This window comes from Cebidichthys violaceus, unplaced genomic scaffold (assembly GCF_023349555.1).
Source record: "Cebidichthys violaceus isolate CVI_PGR_0920_01 unplaced genomic scaffold, fCebVio1.0.p SCAF_7, whole genome shotgun sequence".
NCBI lineage: Eukaryota > Metazoa > Chordata > Actinopteri > Perciformes > Stichaeidae > Cebidichthys > Cebidichthys violaceus.
The window spans coordinates 6,772,901-6,784,230 of NW_027176927.1; the positions used below are offsets into that span (position 1 = coordinate 6,772,901).

The window sequence follows — 11,330 nt, forward strand, 5'->3', positions numbered from 1 at the left end:
GGGGAGCTGATTCAGGGAATATTAGAGCCTGGGGAGAGTCTGTGTGTGGGGTACTATACAACAGAGAGGAACAGTGCACAGCATAGATAAACAAGGCCTTTAATCAATCAGCAGATGTTTGAAAGCGGGGAACAGTCGAGAAAAAGCAGGATGTGAATAGAGGCCGCCAAAGTTTGTTTAGGAGGTTATAAGTAGAGGAGCTAACTGTGCCAGGAATACGAAACCGACCTCAGCTGTCGCACTGACCCAGTCTGATCTGATTTGTCAGACCTCACCTTCTATTTCTTCTCATCAACTGCCCTCCTTGTTGCCTCTGCCTCTTTTTTTTCCTCTTTGGAGCCATGCATCCGCAGCGTCCTCTCCCTCAGGCCATGCCCTCCTCCGCTCTGGGACAGCACCTAAGGGACATGGCTATGGGTCTGGGGAGAGGCAAGAACTTTCTTGGAGGAAATGTCGCCTATGGTTTCATCCAGTCGGTTAAGGAATGCCTCTACTTCCTCCTCTGTTGCTGGTGCATCAAAGAGATCCTGGACTGACAGACTGAAGGAGAGTAGATCGAGTGGTCAAACATTGATTTTCCCTTTTTCTTCGTTGGCTCCTATAGTGTAATTTCAACCAGCTTTTATTTCATTGGGAATGGAGTGTTTGATCAGCGGTGCTGGCAAAGCATTGGCAAGTATGAGTCCTGTCTCATATGACAACAAACCACTTGAGCACTTAGCGAACTCAGTCTAATTTATATAATGCAGTTAATGTTTTGAACTGTTCAAAGCGAGGTTCTCAAGTTTAGACGGCAGCAATTTCAATGAGGAATAGGTGTCATAGTATTCAACATGTTAAAATGTTTTTTATTTGTTTTTCAGTGTGTAGGATGCTCTTCTTGGGTCCCAGGAAACACACTTGCACATTTACAGAAACTGCAAATGTTCACCATGAGAGTGTGTCAAAGTTTCTTGAGTTCAACCCTGCTCATCTGAGCTCTTGAGGAATGGATACCCTGATGTTCACTGTACAACACAAACTGGTGTGCAATGAATAAAGGAACTAATGACTAGAAATAAGATTACCTTTATGTCTGCATTTGTGTTCATTTTGTTTTGGTTAGTCTTATGGTAAACATATACTGTACAGCAAAAAAATAAAATGCAATTCATTTGGTTTAGGTGTCGAACTAAGCTTTTATCTGACTTTTATAAGACTTTAAAGCTTATTTTTATTTCATTTGACAAATAAAGCAAAGGAGCATGTCTTTACAGAGGTCCAATTTATGACTTAAATTAAACAAAAACAGGATACATTTGAACAACTATCTAATATGGGAAAGGATAATATTGTTACCTGAATCAGCCCAAGACTGCGGACTACCAGCATAAAATGCCAGAGGACCGGTGGTGTTATCATATGTAAAATGTATGGTTGACATATTCGCCATCACCTGCGCGTGCCAATCATCTTGGAACCTTTACTAGTAAAGAACAGTCATGCTGCATTGCCATTGGTCGCACTGGAGAGCGAGAGGTGGGACTAGAGAGCCAACGCTGTCTGTGATTGGCGGAGAGGCGCGTTGATCACGCAAGTTTAGGAGGCACTTCACAAGTTCGCAAGTTGGATGGGAAGCCCCAGAAGTGTCTGCTGTATCTGTGACAGACGGAGGGGACTGAAGTGAAGCGACAAACCACGGTAAGAATTAACCGAATGTGGATGTAACGTACATGTTTTTATATTTCAGAGTAACGACGTCTGTTTCTGTTGTCGTTTGTTTTTCCGTTGCGTCACCAACGTCGTTTCACGCACTTTTTCCTGGTTGCTTGTTTGACTGTTGAGGTAAGTATCTGTATTTAATAGCGAATGTTAACAGTTATCGTGGCTTATAAACCTTTGCATGCTTAACTTTACTCACACTGGCATTTAACACGTTAAAAAAGTGATATTTCTGAATTTAACTCGGCGTAAAGTTTTATATTTCTTTGACATTTCCTGTCTGAGGCTTCAGACTCCTTCACTCAAAGCAGTCTGAATAACTAAGCTAATTACATAACCGTTTGATAAACTGCTTTGTTGATGATGCTGTGTGTGAACATGCTGTTTATGGAGCCTTAGCTGACAGCCCAACGTTGCTCAACTGGCCTGTCTTGTAGTTTATTCTCATGACCTTTTTTGGTAATTTTTTCCCTTGCTGAGACCAAGATAACAATATTAGGCCTGGAGCTGTGATCATGCATTTTTGCTGTGTGTTGCTCAAGAAAAAATAAATAAAAGCGTGGCTGCTATTTCCTAGAAACTAGAAAAGTGTTTGTTTAAAAAAGGTATTAATAAACTGAGATCAAACCTAGAGCTTTACAGGTTATATTAAATATTACTCTTAAAGATCAGAGAGTAAGAAGAACAGACTACAAGGCAGTGGAAATTATTCTCCATCAGCTCTGTGATGCAGCTGAAATAATCATTTTAATATGTCCTTAGAATACATTTTTTGCCTCTGTTGCGTTCCCCATGGCCATCTTCTGCATGCTCCCCCGTTCTGTCTCTAGTCAATCTCACAGTAGCTATATTTAGTCGGTATCTATTTAAGCCATTCCACTATACGCCCCACAATGCTCCTAGGGCCCTAGGCTAGATTCAGTCAGCTTCTCTTGGGAGCCACTCAATTAGGAGACCTAAATTGCGGGAGCTGGGAGAGAATTGAATTTAGGGAGTGAAGTGTGTCATTACCCACATAATGTGGTATTAATGTAAGTGGTTATCGCTTTTCTGCATTCACTGAAGAAAGAAAGCCAGACTACACGGGATAAATATGCATCTCTGTTATGTCTGCTTGTGTTTGAGAGGAAAGGCTTTATGCAGCTTCTGTCTCTGACTAGCCGATGAAATTTAAATGTCTGCTTGAGTGATCTTGATCTGGAAAAGACACAGTTGTGTTGGTCAGATACATTACTACAGACGGAGATTCAGGAAAAAAAGACTGCATCTTATGGTAAAGAAGTTAAATTCCTTAGTAATGTATGCATCGGAATAGGTATTTACAGTTTGGAATTTGGTGGTTTGGAGACATCTATTAACGGACCAGTAGCTTTGAAATGGACAGCCCGTTCTGCTGTCTGTACGGGTAGAATGGTGCCGGCCTTGGTTACCCGCGTCCCGTGCCAAAACATTCCCCAGTTAGTCAAAAGCCAGGGTGACTAAAAGGCCCGCAACACCCGCAAACTACTAATGAAGAACTGAATTGTCCCGGGGACCTGGACTTCCTGCACACTTACGCTCATGTACTCGCACACAAAGAGAGCAATGTGTTACAGTAGCTCTTTTTATTGGCAAAATGGGTGAGGCCGAATAGCAACGGCATGTATTCAAATCCTGCGCATGGGTAAACAGAGGATGTACATTTGTTGAAGCTGCAGTACTCACACTGTCACCCTCTGAACAACACACCTACTCACTCAGGGTCGTTAGTGGCCGCTTCAGTACAAAGTGCATTGTTAAGTTAACAAACCTAAATGCAGGTTTTCCCACCTGTAAATTGCACAGCCAGCTTTGAGTCAGAGAGTATGAAGATCGCAATGTATTCATTTAGTTTGATTTCTTCTATTAATTAAATATGAATTATGTTATCTGTTTTTGTATGTTCCTGTTGTGTTGCAGGAGACGGGCACAGCCTCTAGGGGGCCATGTCTGGCGGCAGCAGTGCTAACAACAGCTGGACCATCCTCACTCCTGAGGTACCACCACCCTGTGAAAAGTCACTCTGATAGACCTCATTGAATTATTTAAAAATTATTTAAAAAAGAAAAGACTTGCTTGTCCCAATTGATTTTCTTTTGGGTCACCTGGATATGAAGTAGGTTTCTATAATAATACAGCCGTTGTTTCAGAAAGTGATGCTCAGTCACTGCTGGTGCTCAGAAACATGCATGAACTGTATGTTCAGATTAGCCTGGATTGCTCCAGCAATAAATCCAAACGTTACCTGTGCGTAGTGTCCATCGACTGTCTGTCTATTGTCCATTCTGTTTGTTCCAGGAGACTGTCGCTGAAACCCTGAGACCTTTGGCAGAGGGGACAGAGCATCATGGAGACAGCCTCACATCTGCAGCAGGTGTTTGTCACATTACATTTGAGGATTTTAAGGCACAGAAAAAACATAGTTCTAACAAACACACCTATTGTAATTTCTAGTTTTTAATTTGTAAAAAAATTGCCTTCTCTGATAATTAATCAAATGAAAATAGGAATATCCTCAAAAATGTCAAAGAGTCAAAATGGAAATATGTTAAACTATTGCTCTGAAAGTTTTCCTTCTTGCCTTCTGTGTCTGTGTTTTGTAATCCAGGTTCTGGGGAGAACAAGCCTGCAAACTGTGCAGAGTCTGCAGAGGAGCTTCCTGTGGAGGGTCACCTGGTAAGACAGCAGGACACATCATTTCCTATAGTGCGTGTGTGTGTATAGCTGCAATATGACCCTTCTTACTAAATTTGACTCATTTCAACTGTTACCTGGTTACAGCTTTTTGATTGATTTATAAAATAATATTCAACACAAAGTTTCTGTTTTCCATATTAAAAGTTAACACTTATATGATTATTGTTTTCTTTATTAAAAGCAGGTGCACAAAATGCAGAAACATTTCACTGATACACATTTCTTATATCATTTTAAGGTAGTTTCACTTAGTAAACAGACTGTAAACAGCTAGCTTGGTTCAGTTGGATGGTAACGATATCCTCCTGGACTAAAGAATGAATCCTTAATGAAATTAATTAGCATTTCTGGTTCCCCAATGGATTTAAAACTTCTGCTTTTTTAATTAGGCTCATTGCTTAAGTTTAATCCTAAAAATTCTAAAAGGGAGCTCTGAAACCTTTTCACTTTCAGTGTAATAATTAAGGAATTGTAATGCCCTGATTCTTTTGCCCAGGTATCAGAAGAAGGAACTGCAGAGCTAAGTGGAGACACAAGCACAAAGCAACACGCTGTCACTGATGCTTCTGCTCCCACCTCTTTGGAAGTCTCCGACAGCGTCGTCGCTGGCAGTGATGCACTCGTCCAGTCAGAGGGCCAACCTGAGGGCCCGGCACTGTCGGCCCCAGAGCCCGACTCATTTTCTGACTCCTACACCCACATAAGCCCCTCCTCCCCTGATGAGCCCTCAGCTTCGCTGCTGAGCACAGAGACTCTGGGAGGGGCGGAGTTTACGCAGGAAGAAGAGAGTCTCACACAGGAAGGAACACTGCATCCGCTGAACGGGGAGGAGCTACAACCGGAAGGGGAGGGGTCAGACCTGCTTCCGAAAACAACTGACTTATGGAAACAGGCAGGTATGAACAACAAGATTTTAGATTAATATTATGATAACGTCAACATCAGCCTTTATTGTGTGTGTGTCGTCTCCTGATATGCCTGTGTCCTTTCCTTTTTATTTTTTTGGAGACTAAGCCATATGTACCATTTGTGTTTGAAGTGTACTTGGTGGACCAGCTGGTTATGGAGTTGTTCAGTATCTGGGCCAGGAGGTTGTCTGGAGAGGCCGTGGTTGTTACGAGGCAGGGAGCATGATGGGACAGAGAAGCCTTTAGCTGCATGACACCCTGCAGAAGTAAATTGGCTTCAGAGGGACTGGGACCTCAAAAGTTTTTTTGCAGTGTGGTGTTTTTGGTCTGCAGCTCTTTTTCTCTCACTACAGCATTAAAGAAAATGAGTCTTCTTTTGTTCCGTTGTGCATTCTTTCATGCACTTTTTTGTTTACCAACTAGAGTTCAGTGTCAGTGAGTTCTTTACAGTGCCCTATTATTTTTCATTGCTCTTTTAAAAATAAATTGTGATGCACATAGTTTGGAAACTTTGGTGCCAGAAGTTCCAAAATTAAGCATTTGAATCACATTCCAGATGATTTATTCAAGATTTTATGCCTTATTTATGCAATTTAATGGAAAATAAAGACTGGCAATGGAGCAAATTAACCAGCGTGTCATGCAAAGCAAAGCCAATAAAGAAGCAAGTCTTATCTCCCATGAGGAGTACACTGTGGCATCAGACCGCTGGCAGCGCCACAGCTGCTGTGCTATCTAACCTCCACTTTGTAAATGCAAGAGCAAATGTAAGCCCAATAATGTGCAGTGGCTTGAAAATAATAAACATGGCAGAAAGAATACCAACACATTTAATGATCAGCTTTTTTCAACAGTTATTCCTTGGGGGTACCCATAGAATACATTTAAATCTGTTAACTGTTAATACTCAAAAATACTAACATTCATACTCCTCCTTTCCACTGCTCCAGACTCCCTTGTGGGTGAGGGGACAACTGAGGAGACAGGAGAGGATGCCGAGCCAGAGCTGAGGAGAAGGAGGTCTCTCCTAGCAGCTCTGGAGCGGATCGGAAGGACGGAGGAGGAAGAGGAAGGAGAGGAAGAGTTCCAGCTCCCACGACAGGAGGAAGACAGCGGCTTCTCTGTGAACAAATGCATCCTGGGTGCTGTCATTCTGTTAGGCCTTGGCACCATCTTTTTCTCAGGTAGGCATCCCTATATGACCTGTCGTAAACATCCCATTTGTTTTGCCCGGAACTGCATTAATGATTTTTGGGTGAATGGGTTAATGAGTTTTAAGACGTTAAAGTGACGTTAGTCAGAGAAAAATGCTGAGTTACTATAAGTAAACTAGGTGCTCTGAGACTGAGGTGTATTATGCCTGCAGGTGTCTTCATGGACCTGGATGAGGGTAGGTTATGTGTGTACCGGTTTGTGAATGAGTGCTTTCTTTCCCGCAGCATTTGTTTGACTGTGCATGCAGAAAAAAGTGTTTTGCATCTGACGCCTCTCTAAAAAGCGAATTTTAAAAGCACTGCATGCAAACGTGTGTGAGCAGAGTAAGAATGATTTCGGCACTTTTGCAATGAGGCTTATTTTCTGTTGAATGAAAACCTTAATGCAAACCAATAATTATGAGCTTGACCATCGTATCTTTTTGAGCGAAATACCTGATTTTGAGGATCTATAAATTTGAACAAAAGTTTAAAGTGAAAAGTTGCAAAATTTGAGATAACAAGGTTTTCAAACAGCAATAAATATAAAGTTCATAACCTTGTTTATATGTGCACGAGGAGTACACATTCAATGATAAAAGTCTTGATTGTTGTTGGGTAGGTGGCGTTTTCTCCTTCATACTCAAAGCTTTTGCTTGTTTCCTTTGACGTGTTTTTATTCTCATGAACTGTAAGCTTTGCATAATACATTTGCAGAGAGCGACTATGGTACGATGGAGCTGAAAGATGCAGAGGCTCCAGGAAAACAGGTCAGTCTGACATCACATAGACAGCAGAGAAGTAGTGACAGTGTTCTTTCTAACTGCTATTCATTATAAATACCATTTGCGTACCTAGTTTACAGTACATTGAGTACCACCACATGCATTGTAAGTGTGATATGCTCAGCTGGAGACCACCCACAACACTGGCAACATCACTGCTATCGTCTACCAACTGTGCTATTCTGGACTTTTGTTCTTTCCGTTCTCTCACTTCTCGACGACTCAGTCTGGTTGACACTTATTCTGAGAAGTCGTCTAAAATCTTGCCATTTTGTTGTACTGTGTATGCAATTTGTTGACAGGAGTGGCTTAATCCCGAGGTTCCTCCACTCCCAGTAGATGCTGACAGTTCAGAGCTTCTAAATAAGTTAGCCACAGGGAGCGAGCAGATTTCTGTGCTACAAGCCCAACTTCAGGTGTGACTCCATTCTGTCTCTCTCTGTGTGTGTGTGAGTGTGTGTGTGTGTGTGTGTGTGTGTGTGTGTGTGTGTGTGTGTGTGTGTGGCCATGGTATAATGTGTGTCTGTGCGTAAACGTGTCACTGAGTTTGTAATATTCTCACAGGACCCTCTTTTCCTGTCCTTTTTTTTCACAAACAGGAACAGAAAGAAGAGCTAAAAGTAGCCCAGCTACAGGCAGAGGAGGGAGCAAAGGAGCAACTGCGGTGGGAGGAGATGGAGAAGGAAAACAGTAGGTTGAAGAAAGAGATGGCATCTCTCCCTGTCCTTCAGAAAGAGAACGAGAGGATGAAGAGAGAGCTGGAGTGTGTCCCGGCCCTACAGAAAGAACTAGAAACCCTGAGATCCACTGTGACTGAATTAAAACTCCCCTCAGGTACATAGGGATGAGGGTAGAGGATGTAGAACAATGATAGTTGTTAGACAGCTAGGGAAAGAGCAGTATTTTTCCTCCTTTTTTTTTACTTTTGTGTTATTCACACTTCAATGATCACTTCTTTGTAATTGTAGTCCATTTGTGTTTCCTTTAGCAGCCAGTGAAGCAGCTCAAGCAGCTGTGAAGCCAATCACATCGCCCCCCAGTGGCCAGCCAGAGAACAGCATGCAGGGCTCAGCTGGATCTACAGAGAGACAGTTTAAGAAGCCACGGGATGATCAGTGGGAGAAGAGGAAAGATGTAAAGAAGGATACAATTGAAATGGCTGAGAAGAAGGAGCGGAAAGAGAGAGATAAATCTGAATGGAAGGAAGGAGAGAAAAGGGAGCGCCAAGATGGAGGTAAAACCGAATGGAAACAGGGAAAACATGAGCAAGGAAAGTTTGACAAGGAGAAAGATAAGGATGTTAAGCAAAAGAGACACGGCGATGAGACAAAACAATGGAGGGAGAAAGAGGGGAAGAAAGAAAAGGCTATCCAGGGAGATGAAGGAAAGCAATGGAAGGATAAGGAAGGGAAGAAAGAGTGGATAGAAAAGAGTGGACGAAAAGAAAGGAAGGAGGAGAAAGATTGGAAAAAGGCAAGTCGTGAGAATGGGAAGGAGGGTATACAATGGAGGGGTAAAGAGGAAAAGAAGGATTGGAAGGTAGGAAAAGACCGGGGAGAGAAGCACAAGAGCAAGGAGGAATGGAAGGGAGAGAAGGAATGGAAGAAGGGGAAAGATGGCTTTGAAGGAAGTGGCAAAGAGAAGTGGGAGAAAAAAGATTGGAAAGAGAAAGGTGAGAAGAAAGAGGGTGACTGGAAGAGTAAAGACGGCAAAGATCGTAGTAAGGAAGGGAAAGGAAAGGGTGAAAGGAAACAGTGGGAAGAGAGCAAAAATCATGGTAAAGAGAGGAAGGGGAAGAATGAGAGGAACGAGCGGAAGAGTAAAGATGATGATAAGTGGAGGAAGAAAGATGAGAGGAAACAGTGGGAAAAGAAAGAAGAATCGTGGAAGAGCGGAGAACAGAGGGACAAAAAACACAACGGAGATTGGAAAAAGGACAAATCAAGCTCCCAGAATCGCAAAGATGAGCACAAATCAAAAGTTGATCACGCCCACAAAGAAGAGCACCTGTGGGGAGACGGGAAGCTTCCTCACACTCACAGCCGACCCTCCCTGGAGCAGCCCGAGTACTGGGTCCAGCAGAGACAGCGCCTCCAGCACAACCCCAAACCACCACAGCAGTGTGACTCGCTGGAGACGTGCGCTCAGACCGAAGGGCTGCTCCCCGTCCCCTTCCCCGAGTTCGAGGCCATCCTCCTAACGTACCTAGCCAAGGCCGAGGAGGCGGGAGTGGACCTTTCCAAAAGAGAAGAGCTCAAGAAGCTAGCCGCCGAGTTCTTCAGGGATGGAGTCTTTGTTCATGACCAGACGAGCTTTCAAGAGTTCGTCGAAGATTTGGGAGACATTCTGGAAGACATGGTGGAAGGAGATGATGATGATGATGATGACGAGGAGGAGGAAGAGGATAGTGCCATAGAGGAAGAAATGGAGGAGTTTGAAAGGGAAGTCATGAAGAAGTTTTCAGTGCCAGGAGCTGTAGCGAAAGAGGAGAGATCCAAAGCGGAGTGGAGGAAAGAGAGCGGACGAGGACGTGGCTGATGAAGTGATAGAATTGATGGATCTAGAAGTAGCCTAAAGGAATACTTTACCTACAAAATGACCTTTTTTATATATCAATTACTCACCTCGTGTTACCTTGACTTCTTGAAGGAGACGTAGTTCTCCTCACACGGTGAACGAAGAATTGAAAAACGGAGAAAAGTCGTGATGAATTGAAAAAAGAAAAACAATGTTTTCTTCAAGAATTCAAGGTAACACGGTGTGAGTAATTGATAAACAAATGGCCATTTTGTGGGTGAAGTATAAGAGCAGCCATGACGGATGAGGGGTTATTCAAAGGGAACATTTTATATTGGACCACCAACGCTTACATTTATCATCCTGTCACCTTTTTTTTTTTTTTTTTTTTACAGGATCTCATTTTACCCCTTCCACCTGTCCAAGAAGTTCAACTTCAAATGTAATGTCACTGTTTTACTTCTGCACATTAGAACTTAATAATGGAGAAAGTGCTTGCATCTAAATGGTGTTTTGGGATGGCCTTAATGAAGATAAGAGGCTATAGATACTAGTGAAGCATGATGCAAACATTAAATAGCCTTCAAGGCCTCGTTCTTCTAGTGTTCAACCCATAAAAAGAATCCACATCCGTACAATTTGTGACTGAGCACCTGCAGCTGATGGTGAGCATCCATTGGGATGCAGGAACAGATACTGTATAGTCTTTTATATATATACACACACACACACACACACACACACACACACACACACACACACACACACACACACACACACACACACCTGTTCCTTTGCAAACTGCACTGATATAGTCTACCTGTCCACTGAGTCTACACTGTACCTACAGTTTGCCATCTTTGTGTATTAATTGCTTTAGCCTGGCACTTAATGTCAGATTATCTTTAAATCATAAGTTTATAGAAAGGGTGGTGTGAACTGCTGAAAGTTTAGTGAGTATTTTATGTCAATTTAGAGAAGTCTGCATTGATTTTGTTTTAAATGTACATATTGCATTAAATGTGTTTAAAACTATCCAGAAATATATAATTAACTTATTTTATAGAGGTTGGCATTAAATATATACAAATCTAATTGGTTGGCACATAAGATATCGACATGTTGAGCATGTATGTTTCTTTTCAGGTACTGAACTCATGTGCACTAAACATTTGCTTGATTATTGTTTTCTCATGAATGTAGCTTTTGTTTTAATTTGGTTGGTCATGGCACGTCATTTCCAAAAAAGCATGTTTTTCTTGCCGTCTGTTTACACGCTAACTTATTAACTCGAGGGCCTACAGCCGCATAGCAATTCTTCTTCAGAGGGGGGCAATGCAGAAACGTTATGTGGCTTTGTGGCAACATAGAGAGCTTTTTTCTTTTCTTTTTTTGGGGGGGATTTCTGTATTTGGCCATGTTACTGTCACAAGAGCAGAGTAATAAATATGGTCCATCCCTGTGATAAAATAACTGTCCTTTGTCTTTTTTGAATCACTCACTTCACCACC

The 11,330-nt window shown here is 42.3% G+C and overlaps 2 protein-coding genes across 7 annotated transcripts; both read left to right on the forward strand.

Moving 5' to 3' along the window:
• Positions 1–45: 45 nt before the first annotated feature.
• lenep (lens epithelial protein) lies at positions 46–736 on the forward strand. Its single transcript, XM_068736307.1, has one exon. It carries the CDS (start codon positions 342–344, stop codon positions 534–536), a length of 195 nt encoding a protein of 64 aa, XP_068592408.1. The 5' UTR covers positions 46–341; the 3' UTR covers positions 537–736.
• An 852-nt stretch (positions 737–1,588) lies between these two features.
• Positions 1,589–11,293, forward strand: pbxip1b (pre-B-cell leukemia homeobox interacting protein 1b). Of its 6 annotated transcripts, none has more exons than XM_068735175.1 (11): positions 1,589–1,680; positions 3,640–3,716; positions 4,018–4,093; positions 4,328–4,395; positions 4,913–5,312; positions 6,275–6,508; positions 6,691–6,714; positions 7,235–7,287; positions 7,605–7,718; positions 7,902–8,136; positions 8,291–11,293. In XM_068735175.1, exons 2-11 carry the CDS (start codon positions 3,666–3,668, stop codon positions 9,838–9,840), a joined length of 2,805 nt encoding a protein of 934 aa, XP_068591276.1. In that variant the 5' UTR covers positions 1,589–1,680; positions 3,640–3,665; the 3' UTR covers positions 9,841–11,293. The 6 variants fall into 6 exon arrangements, with proteins under 6 accessions (XP_068591276.1, XP_068591278.1, XP_068591280.1 ...); XM_068735177.1 differs by having other exon boundaries at positions 8,294–11,293; XM_068735179.1 differs by having other exon boundaries at positions 7,902–7,992.
• Positions 11,294–11,330: the final 37 nt, after the last annotated feature.

Coding starts and splice junctions, on each gene's coding strand:
- lenep (XM_068736307.1), top strand. CDS start 342: ATGCATCCGCAGCGTCCTCTCCCTCAGGCCATGCCCTCCTCCGCTCTG.
- pbxip1b (XM_068735175.1), top strand. CDS start 3,666: ATGTCTGGCGGCAGCAGTGCTAACAACAGCTGGACCATCCTCACTCCT. Junction 5,313..6,274: donor TGACTTATGGAAACAGGCAG/GTATGAACAACA, acceptor CCACTGCTCCAG/ACTCCCTTGTGGGTGAGGGG. Junction 8,137..8,290: donor TGAATTAAAACTCCCCTCAG/GTACATAGGGAT, acceptor TGTTTCCTTTAG/CAGCCAGTGAAGCAGCTCAA.